General features: G+C 45.6%; 2 protein-coding genes across 2 annotated transcripts; both read right to left on the bottom strand.

The window, feature by feature from the left end:
* LOC147146585 (actin, cytoplasmic 2) lies at positions 1-5,317 on the bottom strand. Its single transcript, XM_086033673.1, has 7 exons — positions 5,184-5,317; positions 3,695-3,821; positions 3,152-3,391; positions 1,876-2,122; positions 1,050-1,241; positions 782-963; positions 1-682 (listed from the first exon to the last, which is right to left on the bottom strand). The coding sequence occupies exons 2-7, from the start codon at positions 3,815-3,817 to the stop codon at positions 539-541; spliced, it is 1,128 nt and encodes a 375-aa protein (XP_085889799.1). The 5' UTR covers positions 3,818-3,821; positions 5,184-5,317; the 3' UTR covers positions 1-538.
* Positions 5,318-10,993: 5,676 nt separating this feature from the next.
* On the bottom strand, positions 10,994-20,247 carry vap (vascular associated protein). Its single transcript, XM_086034593.1, has 10 exons — positions 19,755-20,247; positions 15,775-17,613; positions 15,603-15,691; positions 14,709-14,767; positions 14,464-14,627; positions 13,991-14,153; positions 13,723-13,914; positions 13,084-13,323; positions 12,091-12,253; positions 10,994-11,157 (listed from the first exon to the last, which is right to left on the bottom strand). The coding sequence occupies exons 1-10, from the start codon at positions 19,819-19,821 to the stop codon at positions 11,083-11,085; spliced, it is 3,051 nt and encodes a 1,016-aa protein (XP_085890719.1). The 5' UTR covers positions 19,822-20,247; the 3' UTR covers positions 10,994-11,082.
* Positions 20,248-21,520: the final 1,273 nt, after the last annotated feature.

The raw sequence follows: 21,520 nt of genomic DNA, 5'->3' as shown, positions 1-21,520 counted from the left end.
TCAGATCTCTGACATGTGCGCTTTATTGGGTTGTCATGTAACCAGAAGCTTGGAAAGCCTCATGTACACACCTTTCTAACACCACCTTACAAAGTAGAAGCTTTGTCTCTTTCTCTCATTTTTGCATATTGACAAAAACTGGAGCAAATATCTTAAGGCTGAAAGTACAAAAACAAACAGATAACATAATTTACATCAAGCAATACTAACAGGTCTGCCGGGGCTAGAGGAAAAGCCCGGCATAAGTTGGAAACCTTCATAGAGGCAAATAAAGGTGGTGAACAACAAAACAAAAGAAAACTAAACCACACAAAATCATTCCTCACATTCACACTGCCTGTGGTGGGGTGGGAGTGGGGCTCCGGACTTCCTGCAGAGCTCCTCGTGACCAAGGAAAAGAAACTGGGGGGGAAGGTGCTGCAGGTTCGGCAGACTGTGTTGATGGGAGCCACTCATTTGGGTTGGTAGCAGTGTGTTCGAGGGGGGTGGGGAAGAGGGTGGGGAAGAAACAGAACGGGGGGGGCGTCCGACAGTCTCTTTAGAAACACTTCCTGTGGACGATACTGGGGCCGGACTCGTCGTACTCCTGCTTGCTGATCCACATCTGTTGGAAGGTGGACAGCGACGCCAGGATGGAACCGCCGATCCAAACAGAGTACTTCCTCTCGGGGGGAGCGATGATCTGCAGAAGAGCAAACAAGAGACGTTACTCACGTTGGCCACCGAGGGGCAGCAGAGCGTGACAGAAAGAGATGACCCTTTAGTGTGCCACTTCTATTACCTTGATCTTCATGGTGGTGGGGGCCAGGGAAGTGATCTCCTTTTGCATGCGGTCGGCGATGCCCGGGTACATGGTGGTGCCGCCCGACAGCACCGTGTTGGCGTACAGGTCCTTGCGGATGTCCACGTCGCACTTCATGATGCTGTTGAAGGTGGTCTCGTGGATGCCGCACGACTCCATGCCTGCGGACGGACGCGCGCCGTCAGTTGCGTTCTGGATTTGGGGGCGGACGGGCCAGCCAAAAGACGCGGTGGCGGCGGCGGCTTACCCAGGAAGGAAGGCTGGAAGAGCGCCTCGGGGCAGCGGAACCTCTCGTTGCCGATGGTGATGACCTGCCCGTCGGGCAGCTCGTAGCTCTTCTCCAGAGAGGACGAGGATGCGGCCGTGCCCATCTCCTGCTCGAAGTCCAGAGCCACGTAGCACAGCTTCTCCTTGATGTCACGCACGATCTCACGCTCGGCTGCATCACAATGCACAAGAAAAATAAATAAATTCAACCTGTTTCAAGTTTGTCTTTGCTACATCGAGATTCGACATGAACTGCTGCAGGTTTATACGTTTTTGCTTTGGCTCTAAATCTTTAGGTCTATGGGGAGAAAAAAAAATTCCCTTGAAGCCTTGTCATTCATAATACTGAAGCCACATTAGTATCCCATATTTAAACAATATTTAAATTGACTCAAGTGATGGTTTAAAGATTTGAAAATTACTAAAAATTTAGAAAAAATGTCATGTCAATTTGAAATTAGTGATCCATTTTAAATTTAATTACAGGAGTAATTTGTTTTACCTAATTTCCTTTTAATTTTTTATTTTTTTAAGCCAAACTAGTTTGTGGAATATGATTTAAGCAGCAAAATGTACCGTTACCTTGCTGTCAACTGAAAACGCCATCACAGTGCCTAATAGCTCAAATTGTGCCTGTCACATGACCAAACTTAGAAACCAGGTGAGCCGTGATTGGTCATTCCTGAGCAAATGTGGCGTCATTTTCAGTTGACAGCAAGTGACAAAATGGCCACCCCGCTGAGCTGGATAAAAACGGGTGGACATTTATATTCCACAAACGCAATATTAATCAGAGAGTCACTGACCAGTGGTGGTGAAGCTGTAGCCGCGCTCGGTGAGGATCTTCATGAGGTAGTCGGTGAGGTCGCGCCCGGCCAGGTCCAGCCTGAGGATGGCGTGCGGCAGCGCGTAGCCCTCGTAGATGGGCACCGTGTGGGTGACGCCGTCCCCGGAGTCCATCACGATGCCGGTGGTGCGGCCCGAGGCGTACAGGGACAGCACGGCCTGGATGGCCACGTACATGGCGGGCGTGTTGAACGTCTCAAACATGATCTGGAGGGATGACAAGTTTCATTAATGGAGAAGAAGCCAATGGTTTGCTCATAATTAAACATGCCAAGTTAGGAGTGAACAAGTTAACGCCATGCTGAAGAGGCCGTTGATTCGCACGGTATATGGTACATGGGCTCCCTCTTGTGGTATGCAAAATTACCAACGACTTACAATAGTGGTTTGAAACTTTTTTTAAATTTTTTTTTTTTTAAGATTTGTCAACCCAAACATTTTCTTTCCACTTAACGGCATGTTGATTGAGTTTGTGAAATATGAATTATCCAGCAAAAATCCACCTGTTTCCAGTCATCTATGGGGACGGCCATTTTGTCACTTGCTGTCGATTGAAAATGACATCACAGTTGGTCAGGGCTCAGGTAAGACCAATCATGGCTCAGCTTCAAAAAACAGGTGAACCGTCATTGGCCGTTACCTGAGCAACTGTGATGTCATTTTCAGTCGACAGGAACTGGCAAAATGGACGACCGCTGAAAACGGGTGGATTAAAAAACGGGTTTTAAACTAGATAAACGAGTCAGTAAATTAGTTTTTCCTCAAATTTAACACCCACACCAAAAATGTGTTTGAAAGAAAAAAGATTTGTAATTAAGATTTGATATAGAATTTGATAATTTTTTAAAACCAATTAAAAATTAGGCCAGCAGTGTTCTTTTTACATTTTCTAAATTAGTTTAATGCTAAAAATCTGGCCATTTAAAGTGCTATTCGCTTTTTTCAAACCTGTTATTTTGTCTTTAATAGAACTGCCTATTTGACCATGTTAAAATTGAAAACCAGTCGCATGCCAGGTTCAGAGTGCAAAGTAGTCACGTCATGCATGCGTGGCGCTATGGTGTGAGACACACACAAGAAACCTTAAGTCTCCACAGAGATGGAAAGAGAGCTCAGGGAAGAGGACACCTGGAAGTTCAAGGAGGAAACTGACTGAGAGGAGGAAACCAAGACCAAGAGCAGCACGTGTGACGGGCTCACGTGAGCAATGCCTGGGGGGGGGGGGGGGGGTTGTACCTGGGTCATCTTCTCGCGGTTGGCCTTGGGGTTGAGGGGGGCCTCGGTGAGCAGCACGGGGTGCTCCTCGGGGGCCACGCGCAGCTCGTTGTAGAAGGTGTGGTGCCAGATCTTCTCCATGTCGTCCCAGTTGGTGACGATGCCGTGCTCGATGGGGTACTTGAGGGTCAGGATGCCCCTCTTGCTCTGCGCCTCGTCGCCCACGTACGAGTCCTTCTGGCCCATGCCCACCATCACGCCCTGCCGCCAGGAGCAACGTTACAAATGCATTGTTGCCGGATAAACGCCCTTCACCATTTAAAAACAAGCGCAATTATTGTCACCCCCATTTTGATACACACTCTAGTTATGGTACAGTCTTAATGTAGAGTACAGAAATATTTCCCATTTCAGTAGATGCTAGCCAGCAAACTGATTTAAATCAAAGCATAAACAAACACCTCACTGAAATACGGTAAAACCTTAACAGTTTAATAGTAGCGGCCCCGCCCCCTTTTTATTTTTATTTTATTTTATTTTTTTATGAGGGCTGTTGTGGTGTACCTGATGCCTGGGCCGTCCCACGATGGAGGGAAAGACGGCGCGGGGAGCGTCATCACCTGCAAAGCCAGCTTTGCACATACCGGATCCATTGTCCACAACCAGGGCGGCAATTTCGTCTTCCATTTTTCTGAAATCACAAACATTATTCAATAAAGTGAAAAGAGAAAAGCAAGACCAAAAGGAAGAAGGGGAGGCCGCTGTGCCACATGTGCGGCTTGTCTCCTCGTTCTGCTGGGTGTCGCAGTGGCGCCAAACCCCTCAAAAAAAGGCAAAGGAGGTCCCGGTCGTGACCATATAAGGAAAAAGTGAGGCGCTGCACACACAACACCGCAGCAAACCGGGTCCGCTAAGCAGACCACTCCCTTTTAACACAACACCAAATCTTGAATAATTCAAGGGCGGGTTAAAGAAAGGCCACACATACTGCACATACTGCGCACACTGCTTGTGACAAGCACTGATTTGTTGCACTCATTTGCATTTCCCCCACTAATATCTTGGGATCAACAGTAGCACATGGAGCATTTCATCAATAAATCACTAAATGACATTAAAACTACTTGACTTTTGAATCTCATTTATCAGACTTTTTTTTTAATTTTTGGGGACTTTTTCTGTAATGCAATTGTACTGGCTATTTACACCATCAATCATGTCCCTTTTTAATTAAAACTATTATATTTTAATTTTGTACATACATGTTACCAGTCATTTTATTAAAATCGGTATTTTTAATTCAATGAAGATCATTTTAAATTTAAGAAAAACGTGCATACTAAATGACTGGTCAAAACTTTCACATTGGATCCAATTTAACCTTAGAGGATCAATTACCCTACCGCATTTGTAAAATAATTAGTTACTGAGTTACCAAATGATAAAAAGATAAAAATGAAAATTCAGAAGTTTTTAACTGTCGTTATAAAAATCCAATCATACCATCGAATAGCAAATGTGTGCCGAAATAATCGATGCCTCACCTTCGACACGCGCTGCAACAATATTAAAAAAATGGGGTTTTAAAAATTCTCCTTTACAACGTTGCGACTAATTGCTCAATCTTGTAGATTAAGTGGTGGGTTAACTGGGAGCTAATCCACTTGTGGTAATCCGTCTAGCCGCCGAGCCGGTGGGGAGACGATGGCGTGCTAAGGGGATGCTGGCGGCCGCCCGGGTGGGGTCGATGACGGTCAAAGCCTTCAAAGAGTCGAGAGGAGGGGGTGCTCCGTCATCAGCTCCACCTAACGGTCGTCGCTGCGTCACCAAGCCGGACGTCGCCTCTTTCAAGCCGGGCGTCAGCGCTTTACCTGACGTGCCGGCAGCTAACAAGCTAACGGGCTAACGGCTAGCCTAGCACGTCGTCGCCGGTTAAAGTATTTTTTTTTTTTAAACCCACATGGAAAGTCACAAAGCACGTCGTGTCAATTTAACCTCTCAAATAACGCCTTTCAGATAAAATGTTATAGTTGTCATCAAATGCCTTCCTTACCTGCGTGAGAGATTTCTCGTTAGGGATGCGCGCGGTGCGTGGAGCTGGGCAAGTGCGAGCCAGAGCCTGGATGCTTGACTGTGACGTCGTGCCGGCTGAGCGCTGTGCTTTTAAAGACACTCGTGCTGCAGCCCCTCTCCATATAAGGAGAACTTTCCTCACGGCGGCCTCCGATTGGTTTCCCCGCGACCAATGGGTGTGGCGTCAGCGGATCACCCATCAAACAACTGAATTGACCCCCAAATCTTTACATTTTGTGGTCAAAAGCTGGCCTTATGTTTTTGAATATGTTTATTGGTCACTCACTGATTTGATTCACTTAATTCAGAAAAGGGGGCTTTAAAAAATATCGACCATGTTTTTAAGGCGTGTAAAATGTATGTACCGTATAAGTGAGCTATATGTGGAAGGACTGATAGCTCCAGTGGGATGGTATAAACAGTCACTATCTATCTATCTATCTATCTATCTATCTATCTATCTATCTATCTATCTATCTATCTATCTATCTATCTATCTATCTATCTATCTATCTATCTATCTATCATCCTTGATGTACTACAGCATAATGGAATGGCGTTTCAGTGAAAATGTTGAAGAAGGAAAGGCCATCTGAGGGTTAGCTTGTCCATTTCACAGGTCACTGAAAGCAGGGTTAAAACCCGGCATAGCTCTCACTCTCTCTCACACACACACACACACAAACAGATTACAGGTGTTAACACGGTGCTATGTTTACAGCCAACATGTAAATCTCAGCACTCATCGCCTACACCAGGAGTCTCACTGTTGAGTTATTTTAGTTTCAAGTTTATTTGGATCCATGATGAGCATTTGTGAAGTCCCTCTCTCTATAGATATCTTTTTGTTAAGAAAACTATGGCGAAATGTTCATTTTTTGTTATAAGAGCATTTGGAATTGAGGTTTATTGTGCTTTTGATGTTGTAGGAAGTAAAATGTGTCAAAAAGCAAATCAATGTTTCCTTTCGCACAGCGACGAGCATTTGTGATGTGCGTACGTGTATTATTGCTTTCATGTTTGGCAACATAACGTATTGGTTTTATGTTTTAACTGTGGCAAAGGTCAAAGAGATGCTTATTGGTTACATCACTAGCATGTTGAATTGAAACGCTACTTACTGCCTTCTACAGTGCGACACTTTGCCAACTCTGCACATTTCTGTAGTGCCATTATTTCTGTCAACTTTGTAGCTCAGTAGTACAATACAATACAATTTTATTTGTATAGCGCATTTCACAACAGCTAGAGCTGTAACAAAGCACTTTACATACAAACAACAAAACAGCCATAATACAACCAGTGGGATCAATAAATGAACATAAAACACAATATGTCTATTTACATTTTGTATCAGCAATATTTGAAAAAAAAAACAAAAAACATGCCACCTTTGTGCTTCCATCTGTTTTGTCTTGTGCTGATCGTCATTATGCTTGCAGGTGAGTTGGTGCTTATCACGGCTGACTTTTTTGAGCGAGAGAAGTCACCTGAGCAACCGTGGTGTCCTTTTCAGTCGACAGCAAGTGGCAAAATGGGATGGACAAATGCCACCCATAAAGGGTCCACAACCCACCATTTGAGAATCATTGATTTGGTCTTTGGTGACGCTAACATGCTAACATGTGTGAAATGTCGAGGAAGCCGGAGTACCACGTAAAAAAAAAAAAAAAAGTCATCATACGCTCAAAAAAGGATATTGGCTGCCTGTTTTGTCCAGTTAAATCTAACATGTAATTGGTAATCGATAATTTCAGGTTGGTAAAATGAACATATTCTTGTACAGAACATTTTGGGGTTGACCTCCTCTTTAAGTTCATCCAACCCACGTTGATTAAATTGGACCAAATCCTAGTCATTTACTTCAATGAACCATAATAAATTACATTGGCCCAACTCTGATACATTAAAGTGAAAATCAACCCAAACACGGCATTCTGATTAATACTGTGTTTGTGGAATATGAGTTAACGTTATGCACGTCTTTTTAGCCATTTCAGGGGGCGGCCATTTTGTCATTTCTGTTGACCGAAAATGACATCACAGCTACTCAGGGCTCAGATCAACCCCCCAAACATATTTGCAATAATATGTTCTATGCGCCTTCACTAGTCTATACATGGCATTCTGATTAATATTGTGTTTGTGGAATATGAGTTAAGCAGAAAAATCCACTCATTTTAAGGCGCTCAAGGGGCGGCCATTTTGCCACTAATCACGGCTGACCTGTTTTCTGAAGCTGAGCCGTGATTGGTCGTTACCTGAGCCCTGAGTAGTTGTGATGTCATTTTCAGTCGACAGAAGTGATGAAATTACAATTTGGGAAAACCCAGATGATGACGTCACGGCTTGGAACGCTTCTGAACATTAGAGCTACTTGCAGACACACCTGTGGACCCATTTGAAGGCGCAGCGCTGCTTTCGGAAAGTCAAAAGAAATACCAGAAAGATCACACTTTGGTTCATCCTCTCTCCACATGCCCGAAGGTGTCACCTTCATCCGTTCACACAATTCCACGCAAGTATAAACGGCGTGGGAATGTCCGGCCGGGTTCTGGCGCCTGCGTCTCGCTCGAGCGGTCAGTAGAGCGCATGAAGACCCATCGATGGCTTTGATGCCAGCGCAACCAATCGGTTGACCACACAACACAGACGAGATAATTCGCAATAGCAACATCGCCTAATTTATTTCCAAATATGTGGAAAAACTCAACTCATCTCAACTTTTATTGATTGATAAAGCGCTTTTAAAAAAAACAACCTCAGCAAAGCGACGTACACAGTGCACATCAAACAATAGACACATAAAACAACTGAAACAGGTTAAAAAGAAAAATGCTGCAAAATGTCAATACAGAAAATACAGTATCGTCATATCGTCGAGTGTTGTTTTTTAATGTAATTTTCTGATATTTAAGAAAAAAAATGCTAGCCTAACATCACAAAAGCAATATAAAATGTTAACTTTTTTGTATAGTTTTGTTAACGGGCTTTAATGTGGCCAACTTGTTCCATGGGGGCTTTATGACATCGAACGAGGCACAAATCAAAGATCTTAAAGAGTTGCTTTCTTGCTCAACATTTCTTTGTTACACCAGCTGTGTCCAAACTATTTGTGGCTCGCAACAACATCACAGCACTCCCGTTTTCGGGATCCGGTCTCACCACGTTCGCAATGCGAGCCCGAGGGCACGTTGACGTCAATTGCAGTCGATAGCCAAAATGGCCGCCCCTGAGATGGATGAAAATGGACCGACTACGAAGCATAATTGGAACGCCATCAACACAGTTTTAAATCTGAACCAAGTCAAGGTTTAGACAAATGTGGGCACAGAGAACACATTACTGGAAAGCACTTTTTTTTTTTTGTTGCCTTGAGTTCCCCATCGTAAATGTGATTAATTATGCAGCCCGAGCCCAGAGGCGGATCTCTTCTAGTGGGGTACAGGGCCACTGCCACCACAAGATCTTGGAAAGTCCTTACCTATTTCTCGTAAAGCGGAAATGAACCCAAACATATTTTTTTCAAGAATATGCCCCCAGCACTAGTTGAAACACATTCACATTAATACTGCGTTTGTGGAGTAACCCGTTTTTAGCCATGTCTGGGGGCGGCCATTTTGTCATTTCTCTCGACCGAAAATGACATCGCAGTTGCTGAGGGCTCAGGTGACGACCAATCACGGCTCAGCTTCAGGAAACAGGGCAGTCGTGATTGGTCGTTACCTGAGCCCTCAGCAACTGTGATGTCATTTTCAGTCGACAGAAGTGATAAAATGGCTGCCCCCTGAGCTAGCTAAAAACGGGTGGATTAACTCTTATTCCACAAACGCAATATTTATCAGAAAGCCTTGTTTCAAGTAGTGGGATTGCATACAACATATTCTTGAAAAGAAAAAATGTTTGGATTGACTTTCCATTTATATAAAAAGATGTGCCATAGTGTTTTTTTTGTTGTTGTTTTTTTACAAAATAACAATAACATAAAATCATGACAGAATTGCTTGAGTAATTGATTTTAGCGTGTTGAGTAAATTCAAGCTGAACAATTTCCAAGTGGCCCTTTCATCTTTCAATTTCTCAGCCCGCAGCCCTTGCAAGACTTGCAAGGTTTTGGACACACGTTGAGCTCTGCGTGACACCGTCACTTCCACCTCAGGAAGTAAGGCGAGCTGGCGGAATATTACCGGAAAGTTCCGTCAAGGTGTGTCTGTGTGCGTGTCACAATTAGATGACAACGTCCAAGTGTGATGTCATGGGAACGCAAGACGGTGACACGCATGGATTTGAAATACCTCACGTTGTGATTCCACCCTAATTGTCCGAGCGTGTGTGTGTTAGTGTGTAGGTGTGTGCGTGTTGCAACCCCCAAAGCGTGCCCGGACAATGACCATAAAGCAGGAATTCTCCCTGGCTCTCCTTCGCGTTCCTAATAAGGACATATGGCCAGCCAAGGGGGCAGGAAGTAGCGGTTTTTTTTTCCCTCTCTTTTTTTTTTTTCTTTTTAAACCATACTTTCACCTCTACATGCATACAGGAAGTGAACACACACCCACTTACACACACGTTGTCTACATGGAGAGGTTAAAAAGGTGAACAAGCCAATCAGGGAATTATCCAAATCCGCGCGCGCGCGCACACACACACACACACACACACAGGCTTGCGCCTTTGAGAGGTCCTTTGGATGACATCCATATAAGGAGATATCGGCGTGAGTAAGTCACATGACTACGAACTAGAAGAATGTATTGCCGCTTATACGAGTCACGTGACCAGCACGCAACGTGAGGAAATGAATGAATCTCCCTTTTTTTTTTTTTTTTGAAGCGTCTGTATGCTGGTGTGTGTGTGTGTGTGTGTGTGTCATGTGGATGTGGCCACACGCACACACACGAACGCGGTGACACAAACAAAACACACGCGCGCACACACACGGGCCTGTTTCTTGGCTCCAAGGCCGTATATGGAATGACGCTAACGGCTAGCTTCCTTTGCTACTTTCTTTTCTTCTCCATCATTCAGTGGCATTCTCAACGTAGAATCGGCGTGGGCCCGTTTTCCCATTGCCCCGACTTATCTTTTATGCTTTTATGGTCTGGCATTCCAGCCGGGTTTCACGTAGCACATGGCCAAAATGGGGGTGGGGTGATGGTGATGGGAGGCTGGGGGGGGGGGGGGGGCGCCTGGGAAGACAGAAGGTGCTCCAATGGAGTGGAGCGTTTCATAATACAGCAGAAGCGTATTGCTGTCCCGACAAAAGTTCAAGACCACCTTTGAATGTGAGACTTATCATCTTTTAATGTGATAAATGTGACTTTTGTAGTCAGCAAAACATAGCGAAGCGGTTCAGGTCACTGCCGGAGCTCATCCCATAAATCAAAGTTACTCAACAGTTACATAACAGCGCTACTCCTCTACAAAGTATTACAAAAATAAAAAAAAATAAAAGGCCAAGTGCAATTCAAGATTTTAAAAAAGATGAATACACGGGGTGTGATACGATTCAAGGACGGTACTTTTTAAAATGAAACGATTTGGTTCAGTTGTGGAAAAATGACCCCTACAAGCTTCATGAAAGGAAAAAAAAAACAAGTGTACTTTTTTTATAAATCAAATCATTCCATTTATTTGATTAATCGTTTCAGCCCTATGCTGAACACTTTGGCCCGATACGTTACTGTCTGCCATGATGGTGGTATTTGGAGAGCTAAATATATTTTGTAGGAGGTGCTTGGTGTAAAATATTTCAGAACTATCATTGCAGTGAATTACACACACACACAGGCATAGTCATACGCTATTTATTGATTGATCGATGGCTCATTTTCATACACATTTACAGAGACACCGAAAGCGTTTGCCGAAGAGCATCCGAGTCATGCGGTCCAGCTGCGGTTCATGTCCACCAGCTCCATGCCCTCGCAGTACGAGCGCGGCCTGGACGCCCGGGCCTGAACATCCGACACAGGGAACTATGCTAAGCTAACGTAGCATACGGTGTAACGAGGACTCACGTTATCAAGGAGCAACACTCCGCTACCTCTTATTAGCGTTCCAAAAGGTAGCTGAGCTGACAGATGTTTATGAGTTAGCATTAGGAGCTAACAACGTTTTTTTACAAACTTGAAATAAAAGTTGCGAAAAAGGAACGATAATGCTTTCCGTGTCGTCATTATAAAGCTGGAACATAGCATGTAGGAAATGTACAGTATATGTGATTTCTTGATTTTTATTTTGAGCACATTTGCAAATATTTTCCCCCCAACTTTTTTTTTTTTTTCATCATGGGGTGTTGTGCATAGAAAGTTAAGAAATACAGTAATAATAATGTATTCCACTTTGAAATAAATAAAGTGATGATGTGAATTCTCTGTACGTACGTTATTAAAAAGAAAAAAGAACATTTATGGGTTGTTGTGACTAGAAATGTAAGGGGAAAATAAATAAATGTATTCATTGTAGAATAAAACTGTAACATTACCAAATGTGGGAAAAAGTGACGAAATGTGAAAAATTCCACATGCACTTTATGTAAATTGGATTTATTGTTTTTTTAATACATTATTTAATTTTTAATAAAAAAAAATAAAAAATTTTTTCATGGGGTGTCAAGCATAATTTTTTTTTTGGCAGGGGGAACGTTAATTGCACTTTGGAAAAAGTCTACATTGAATGTCTAAATGTACATTTTAACAAGGAAAATGCTGAAATTTGACGGTGAAAAATACATTTTATTGTAAAAATGTAAAATTTGAGGAATTGTGCAATTTTGGGGGTGATTGCTTACAGCATGGACACTAAAACATGAGTGTTGCTCCTTAATATGGTTCTATACGACTACCTTTGGACTTGAGTGAAGCAGCATGTGGCTTCCAAGTACTCACGGCGTGGGGGGGCCGAGGGGCAGCCAGCTGCCGCAGGAGCGGGAAGGGCGTCCAGTGGATGGGCTCCACTGGCCAGCTGCACACCGACAGGTCGCTGGCCTTGCCCGAGTCCAGCACGCCGTCGCCCACGCTCAGCTCGCTGCCGCACCAACCGTACTGGGAGCTGCCACGCACATTTGCTTCTTTTTACACTTGTGAGACCAAGCCAGCATGTGACTGAGATTTTTAGACCGTCCCTGAAGGCAACTTGACTTAGTTGAAGAGATCAAATAGTAGAAAATGAACATTTGAGAAAGCAACACATGATGTAGATCACTCAATTGATAGAAAGTTATGATTTCACACTGTCCTTGAAGGCAACACCTGATTTAGATTGATAGACTGAAAACTCTGATTGTTCCCGGAGATAACACATGCGTTAGAAATTGAAGATTTCCGACCGTCTGTGAAGGTATCACCTGATTTAGGCAGATTGAAAACAGAGGATTTCAGACTGCCCTGAAGGCTACACCTGACATAGATTAATAAATTGAAAGCTATGATTTCAGACTGTCCCTGAAGGAAACACCTGATTTAGACTGATACAATTAACACTCTGACTTCTGACTGTTCCTGAAGGCAACGCCTGACTTATAGCTTTCTGACAGACTCTAAAGGCATTGCCTAATTTAGACTGATAGAAAACAGATTTCAGACTATGCCTGAAGGCAACACCTGACTTTGACGGATAGACGTTTCGGATTGCTCCTGAAGGCAACACCTGTTTTAGACACAGATATAAAGTTTGTGACCTCAGACTGGCCCTGAAGGCAACACCTGCTTGAGACTGAAAACTCTGATTTCTGACTGTTCCCGAAGGCAACACTTGATTGAGATATTGAAGATTTTGAGAGTCTTTGAAGGCATCACCTGATATCGACAAATCTAACACCGTGATTTCAGACCGTCCCTGAAGGGCGACACGTGACTTGGCTGGATGGCGTGCGCGCGTACCTGTCGGGGTAGATGGTGTTGAGGCGGGCGGCGCGGCCGGTGCAGGCGGAGGAGGCGGAGGCGGAGGCGAGCGACAAGGTGTCGTCGTGGTGGCAGCAGGGCCGGTCCAGGGCTCGCATGTGCAGCAGCTCGTCGGAGCGAGTGAACGCCGGGTTGTCCATGGAGTCGGCGGAAGCTGCCGACACCGAGCGGGGCCAGAAGCGAGACGACAGCTCGTCGAAATGGTTGAAGCGCCGGTAGCTGCAAACACAAATAGATAAACAATGTGTATATATATATATATATATATATATATATAATATATCAATATATTAATATTATATATTATTTCAAACATAAATGACTTAACATAACTGCATTAAATAATAAAAAACATTATATATAAAATTAAAATACTTTTTAATAACTAAAAAAAATAAAGAATAATAATAAGGTTTTGTGTGTTAGACACTTCAGGCTCTAAAGTCGATTGCGAGTGCGTGGCAAAGTGGAGTAGTCACCCATCATATCCAGCAGATGGCAACAAAGAGGTGAGGGGAAAAAAAAAAAGCTCCCTGTGTGCTGGCATCCATTTGTACTACTCTCTACCACCACCTACAGGACTGGAATAAAACAGCAGGACTACACACGTGCGCTTACCTGCTCCGCGTCTGGTCCACTTTGGCCCGGATCAGAGCGGCTCGGTAGCGCCTGACGGCAACAAAGGCCAGCGAGCCGATCACGGCCACGGCCAACGCCAGGATGGACGCGCACGTGCACACCAGACGAGCGTGCGTCATCCGGACGTCGCACCGCGAACCCATGAACCAGAAGTCCTCGCCCACCAGGCAGCTGACGACACACCAACGAAAGGGACGCGTTCAAACTGGACATTCTGTGCGTGCGTGCGTGTTTGTTTTGTTCCTACCGACAAACAGGAAGTTGTTGCGGGTGATGTGTGCAGATGCCGTGATGGTGGCAGAAGTCAAAATGGCAGACGGAGGAGCAGCTGTAGTTGTTGCTGGGCCGAGAAACACAGCGAAAGGCCGCCGGACACCCGAGCAACCAATCGCAAACGTCCGCCTGCACGCCTGCGTCGCACGCACGCACACTATTAGCTTAGCTTAGCATTCTTTGTCCATTCACACTCACTCGTACTCGATAGAACCGTCAACAGTTCCAGAGGGTATGACGCAAAGAATGAATTTGTCGGTAGGTGAGTGTAAATGTGGCCTTTCCTAACACGGCACATCTCCAGTCAAAGAAAGACGATTTGATATGTATTCAATATATTGTAAAGCGGAAGGATTTGGTTTCATTTGAAATCGCGTAAAACCGATTCCAGTCACTGATTAAAAGACGGCTGCGGTAGGAAGTGAGTAGCGAAGACGGCGCTCACACCTCCCAGTGTGACGTCGACCACCTTGGAGCCCCTGAAGCTCCTCCCCCGGCGCGCGGCCTCGTCCAGTCCCGTCTGGCGCAGCAGCGTGGGGGCTCCCGAGGCGGAGAGCCAGCGCAGGGCGCCCGGGCTGTCGAACTCGAGCAGCATCTGCACGGCGCGGCCGCTGGAATGAGAAAACAAGGCGCCCGCCACAAAGTGTTCAGTGGGTGCGAGGCTGGCGCCCGGGCTCAGCATGACCACTCACCGGCCCCACACGCCCAACGTCCGGCTGAAGCCCGGCGCCCTCTGCAGGTAAGGCTCCACCTGCATCGTGGACAGCGTGATCAGCAGATTTCAGCTTCAAGTTTGGCATCCACAAACATTGAACGCCCGTTTGGTTTTGCCACTAATAACTATCACATTGCAGCTGCTGTGATCCTGCCACTGGAATCTTGGCATGACTACCCTCCCCCACCCCCCCAGCTCTTTCACGGTGGCATTTACACAAAATGGAGACCTATAAAAAAAAATAAAAAAATTAAAGCAACACTGGGTAAGAATTCGACCTTCAAGCCAAAGTCAACCCAAACGTATTTTTTTCAAGAAGATGTTCCCAGCAGGCCCACTAGTTGAAACACGGCTGATTAATTTTGCATTTGTGGAATATAAGTTGAGCAGCAAAATGCTCTGTTTTTCGTATCGTTTTTACTGGCACTAAGCAACTTTGAGGAGGATGGGAGCAACACTGGCACACAAAAAAAAAAATACAAATGTCCTGAATTGCTTTACGGCATACTCACTTCCTCCTTTCGCTATAAGGGCAGAAGTCGATTCGAACGTCTACACGCTATTACTGGTGTCATGGCAGAAGCCCCAAAACAAACAAACAAAAAACAAAAGTACTGTTTAAACAAAATGACCTCATCGCTATTCACCTTTCACACAGCCACTGGAAATAGAAATGGAATTCATTCCAACTTGCAGGCCAGCGAGAGCTCAGGATTTCACGAAACGTGGTTGACTTTTGTCAAAACACTACCGCTTTTGTCCACGTGGCGCCGCCATAATCAACAAAAACCAACATCTGACACAGTGTTGCTTTAAAATGAAAAAAGTGGATAAAGATGTGTATAAAAATGCAAAAAAGTCCCACACCCACCCAGGCGCCGGTGTCCTCCTCCAGGTCAGGACCGGAAGCCGAGCTGGGGTCGTCCACGACAATCTGCAGCAGCACCTCAATGGACTTGACTGCACAAGAACCACAACACAAACAAATACACGCGCGGATCCATCCAGGTGCACTTGCTGGCCTGGCACACACACACACAAACCTCTGATGGTGGCGGGCTGGTCCGGCACCACGTAGACTTTCGGTACGCGGGCAGTGGCGGAACTCAAAGGGGTCCAAGCTGATTGCGCTTCCGGGATCAGCTGCTGTGTTGTCACGGTGTTGCCGTCCCGAGTGCCTTTTACCTCAGTCACCGGTGTTTCTTGTGTGACGGAGGGCGGGGCGGCGGGCGTGTAGGCCCGGGTCGGAACGTCCAGGACGGACGGAGACACAGATGCAGGGTTCTTAAAGGTTGTTGGCGCAGGCGTTGTGTGGAGGGTGTCGTCCGTGTTCTGGGAGCCCGCGAAAGCAAAGAACCCTCCAGATGCCGTCACGGTTATCGCACGTGGCGAGTGTGCGGACGTTGCCATCGTGTCCTCGGAGCCCACTAAGCTGGAGACTGCCACCAGGGGCGTGTGTCTGAGTGTTGCTGCCTCTGAGCCGGACAAGTTCGGATCTCCTCCGGATACCGGAATGGTGCTTGCAAGAGGCGTGTTTTCTGGAGTTGCCGTCCCGTCCTGGGAAGCCCCTAAGTTCAGAACCGCCACCTGGTGCGTGGATTGGGGCCTCTCAGAACCAGACACCAACATGGTCCTCATGTGTAGCGAGTGTCCAGGCGTTCCAGTTCTGCCCTCGGAGCCCCGAGTGCTCAGGACCTTAACCTGAGGCGAGTATCCCGAAATGTTTGTCTCATCCTGGGAACCGGCGAAACTCATCAACCCTTCGGACAAGGTCACAGAGCTCACGTGGGACCAGTGTCCGGCGGTTCCCGTCCCGTCCTTGGAGCCTCCCGTGCTCAAGACCCCCACATGGGGAGTGAGTCCAGAGGTTCCCACCCCTTCTTGTGAGCTAGAGTTGTCGTCCCCTCCGGATGACAGAACGGTACCTGCGTGGGGCGACTGTCCAGGCGTTCCCGTCCCGTTCTCAGAGAACCCCAAGCCCGGGACCCCTACACGGGGTGTGTATCGTGGCGTTCCACTTTGATCCTTTAAGTCAGTCAAATTTGGAACCCCTGCGGACACCAACACGGTGCTCACGTGGGGCAAATGATCAGGTGCTCTTGTTCCTACCCGGGAGCCCCCCAACCTAAGGACCCCCGCGTGGGTCGTCAAACTGGGTGTTCCCATCCCAATATCCATGACCCTTCTGGACTGAGTCTTTGTACTTGTGGGGGATGCACGTCTGGGCATTCCCGTCCCATCCTCCAACCGTGATGAGTTCCGGATCCTTCCAGACACCGTGGTGGCATCTCTGGTGCTCCAAGTAGAACCTGCGATGCTTGATGCCCCCTCTGTGGCATCTGCCAGTCGTGTGGATCTTTGTGTACTTTTTGGCAAGTCCGTTTGGGACCACGTGGACCTCCAAACCAGGTCCGAAGTGCCTTTTCTGAACACTTCCATCCCATTCGGTGATGTCCGACCAAGGTTGTGTCGATAAACAGTCTCCGTGGTACCAGCAGGCGTCGCTAGCAGGGTCCATCTGGTTGGGGATGACGTCACAGGTGGAAAAACGGACCGCCCAGAGGTGTGAGACCCACGCGTCCCTTCTAACAGTCCCGTATTTGTTTGGGTGTTTCGGATCAGCACCAGCGTCTCCGGAAGGCGGGCGACAGATGTTTCCGCTCCATTGTTCCCAACTTCCTCAGGAAGCCGGAGAGCTCGGCTATCACGGCTCCCGGACGCCCGAAGGGGCGTGGCGGGCCCGGACTCAGATCCAGAGCCTCCGTAGGGTTCTTGCGTGCTTGTGTCGTCGGACCCGGCTTGAGATGGACTGGGGAAGTCTCTGTCGGAATGTGGGACGGGGGTGGCGCGCTCCTCTGTGGAATTCCGCGGCTCTTCCTGGACTGGGGGACCGGGACACAGAAACATCATGTCATGAAGGACATCAACAAGAAAGCTTCTGTCTGTCTCACACTTACTCATCTTTCTCTTATATACACTCGCGCGGACACGCACGCCATGCGAAGAACTTTCAGGAACTATTGGATTTTTCCAAACGAGGTCAGCGTGAAAACACAAATGCTATTAGGACCATTAGAGGACTCTCGTGATCCAGGTGGGTCACGCAGACTCAATCTCTGACCAACATTCGCCATTAGGGGAATGTTCAAATTCTGCCTGGCAACATGCGAGAACGCCAAGAAGGTTTTTTTTTTTATATTCAACACAGAGCAGCAATTCAAGAGCAAAAGTGTCTTATTGCCACAAAAGCCGGTAGATCACACACGAAGAAGTCTCAGCAAGACAGCCGTGAAATGCACAGGAAGTCGGCCATTTTGAAAGAATTTTTGAAAGTAAATAAACTGCCATTGCAAATCCATGAAGTTTTTGTTCGCCCCCCCCCCCACACAAAAAATTATTTTTGGAGTACTTTGCCAAGTGTGCGCTGTAATACTTGCCTAGCAACAAACTGGTCATGCCAACATGTCATATGAAAGGTAAAAAGAGTCCTGCGTTTTATATTTGCGACAGACAAGTAAATGGACTTCAAAATGACAACATGTACTTGCACCAAGACTGCGAGACGGGCAGGTGCCACTTTTGGATTTCGAGGCACAAATGATTGTGCCTGATGAATTGGGCAAGGTCCTCTTGCTTGATTCCTTCCTGGAGTTTGTGGCAATGGGAGGATTGCTTCCATTCTTCTTCAAGTTTGGGTTTTTGAGCGCAGAGGTGTGACGATGTTGCACAACTAAAATTGCTTTGTCGCTCATTTCTAAATGGAGGCCCCTTGGAACTGTGGAGTTGTTTCTTACACAAGCACGAGACGCACACGAAGGGGTCTCACGAAGAAGCCGTGCTGTGAAACGGCGCGGCAAGTCGGCCATTTTGCTTTGAAGCAATCGTTTTAGGGGATTCTTTACGGGGCCCTTCAAAGGGAAACTTGTTTGTTCTTAGCTCTAATTGGAAGTCGCAGACGCAGGTTTAAGATAAAGACACGAGGTCTTTTTGCCTCATTAGAGGCGAGCAGAATGTAAACAAGAGCAAAGAGCAGAGGCCGCTATCAAAGAAACACAAATGACAAACTGATCCAAAGACACCTGAGCAATATCATAAGCGGATAATTAAAACATGTTCACTTATGTTGCATTTACACCGTTGCTAAATCTGCATTTGATCCAAATGAAACAAGCTTTTGACGCTACAGAGTAAATTAGAACAGAAAAAAAAAAGTTAAATGATGGATTTACACTGCTGGCAAATCTAGATCTGATCGGGAATAAATCAGGTTATAGTTTTTCACAATGCATAGACAGAAGTTTATTCAACAGGTTTGATTAAAAAAAAAATATACCGCCCATTTTTCGATATTTGTTTCAAGCAATATACTTTACAAATTTGGTTTCAGATTAAATGGTTATGTGTGGACTCCAAACCTGAATATAGCAAATTTTATTCACATAAGGTACAATATCACAAAAATGTGTAAAAACGTCATTTAAAAAAACAGCTTTTATTATTTGTTTTTTTCCCCATTATTATTGTTTTAATTAAATGTTCACATAACGTGCTTAACTTCAGGAACCACCGGAATTGAAGACATTACAGAAATGTTAAAAACAATACGATTGTTTTTTCCAGCTTCACATCAATAGCAAATTTGGCTTGAATCAAGTCCATTTCAAATTTGGTTTACATGATGTCAGATGTCACACAAATAAAAATATGTAAAAAATATATACAATAACCAATGGAAAGTTTGATTTAATCTTATCCTACATTTTGTAATATACAATACTGTGTTGTCATCTTCTGAACATAGCATTTTAAATATATTGTTTTAATTAGGATTTTTTTTTTCAAAAACTCCCTCACCTTTAAACATGCAGATTAATTACTGAAAGCCGTGGCCCACAAGTCTCAACACAAAATCAAAATGTTTACTTTAAATAAAAGAAAAAAAAGGTGCTTTCCAGGCATCTGAAGCACCAGCAAAAGGAAAAATTGAAAATGTATACAATGATTATTTTGGGCGTCTGCTTACCTGCTGTGACGACGACGGCGGCGGCGGCGGCGGCGGCTGCAAGCAACAAGCAGACGTGGAGCTGCATGTCCGGTCCCCTTCAAACATGTCCGGAAGGATGTCTCCAAAATGGACACACGACCTCCACATGTCACAAGAAGGCAACCTTTCTCTCGTCTTCTTGAAACTTGGCTGCTCCTAAAAAAAAATCCACTTCGCCCCCCTCACGTCCTAAACGAGATCCACGTGTGCGCAGTCCAAAATGCTTCGGGGAGGCGGACGGCGGGTTCAAGCGAGTGAGCATGTGTCGCCTGCGGGCGGAGGGGCGACACGGGCGGCCACAGATGAGCGTGTGCTCCCGGGCGGGGGGGGGGGGGGGGGGCGATGCTGGATGGAGGGAGGCAGGCAGGCGAAGCTCCACACGTATGACAGCATCCAAGCACACACCCAAGACAAGACCACCAGCCCGCACTTTCCCTCTACTGCGCCCCCTTCGTGCTGAGGCCGCACTTGGTACTGCAGCATGCATGACCAACAACAATTTGTGGCCCACTAAAGACCAGAAATGATGAGCTCCAGTGGCGTTACCGGGATGACAGGTGTAGATAGGCATTAGTCTTACCAGGGGGGCGCGGGGGCGCTTGCGGGGGCAAACAAAGTGCTGCAATGCTCAAGTAGGTCCAAATCCAACGTAGGGCTACTGCACCTTAAAACGTGTTTTGTTTTCTCCTTAATTGAGATAACTGTTGTTGTGATTTGGGCTTAACAAAAGTTTATTGGATTCGGATTTTTTTATATCCCATTAATCACAACTACATCCAGTTTTCTTTGGGTGGGCAGAGTGTGTCCGTGGGTGGGCACTGCCCCCCCTGGTCACGCCTCTGATGAGCTCCGTCTTAAAACCCAACTTTGAAAGCCGCACCTGACTTGAAAGCTTAATTTGACACTCGAACCTTTCTTTGAAACAATGCCACTGGTCTGATTCAAAACCCGAATTTGTAAATCCCTGGCTTACCTTTAGCAGAGCTTGAAACCCTAACCGGAAATGTTGAGCATGATTTGAAGCCCTACTTTGAAAGCATAACTTAGTCCGGAAAACCCTGACCTCAACATGAAACCCAAATAAACCCCAAACTAATATCAAAACCCCAAACCTGGTTTGAAGCCCTAACCCAGACTTCAAATCCCATTTGGAAACCCTGCATTAAAACCCAAACACTTGGCTTGAAGCCCTAATTTGAAACACTGCTTTGATCCTGTAGGTTGAAAACCTCATTTAAAACGCAAACCTTGCCTTGAAACCCTACTTTTGAACCCAAACCTTGTCTTGAAACCCTATTTTCTTGCCTTGAAGCTCAGTTTCAAACCCAAATCCCATTTTATAACTCTACTTTAAAGTCTTGAAACCCTACTTTTAAACCAAAAGTACATCCTCGGAAACCTATCATGCCCTGAGTAATACAATGAAGTGTCAACTGTACTGTATACAACAATGGCTTTGTTGTTCAGTGGATTTTAAAAAAAAATATTTATTTTGGTTTATTTACTTATTTCTTATGTTTGTAATATGATGAATATTTCCCATTAATCTTTTTTTTTTTTTACTGTATAATGGTGAAAAACATGTACAGCAGTGAAGTGGAAATATGCAAAAGAAATTGTATGCTTAAAATGACGGAGGAAAAGTTAAAAAAAAATAATTAAAAAAAATATAAAATCGTCAGTGACGGACAGACGAACCGGTCCGTCACAGACAGAATGCCCAGCTCTGCCCTCATTCAAAACAG

Source organism: Filicampus tigris, chromosome 6 (genome assembly GCF_054856515.1).
Source record: "Filicampus tigris isolate MCC_2025a chromosome 6, RoL_Ftig_1.0, whole genome shotgun sequence".
Classification (NCBI taxonomy): domain Eukaryota; kingdom Metazoa; phylum Chordata; class Actinopteri; order Syngnathiformes; family Syngnathidae; genus Filicampus; species Filicampus tigris.
This window is presented reverse-complemented; position numbering and strand designations above follow the sequence as displayed.

What these genes read in the sequence shown, in the direction of transcription:
- vap (XM_086034593.1), bottom strand. Translation starts at nt 19,821, where the DNA reads ATGCAGCTCCACGTCTGCTTGTTGCTTGCAGCCGCCGCCGCCGCCGCC. An exon ending in GGTCGACGTCACACTGGGAG is followed by an intron (nt 14,154 to 14,463) that starts GTGTGAGCGCCG and finishes CGTGCGACGCAG; the next exon opens with GCGTGCAGGCGGACGTTTGC. An exon ending in CAACAACTTCCTGTTTGTCG is followed by an intron (nt 13,915 to 13,990) that starts GTAGGAACAAAA and finishes GTGTGTCGTCAG; the next exon opens with CTGCCTGGTGGGCGAGGACT.
- LOC147146585 (XM_086033673.1), bottom strand. Translation starts at nt 3,817, where the DNA reads ATGGAAGACGAAATTGCCGCCCTGGTTGTGGACAATGGATCCGGTATG. An exon ending in CTACAGCTTCACCACCACTG is followed by an intron (nt 1,242 to 1,875) that starts GTCAGTGACTCT and finishes ATTGTGATGCAG; the next exon opens with CCGAGCGTGAGATCGTGCGT. An exon ending in CCACCACCATGAAGATCAAG is followed by an intron (nt 683 to 781) that starts GTAATAGAAGTG and finishes GCTCTTCTGCAG; the next exon opens with ATCATCGCTCCCCCCGAGAG.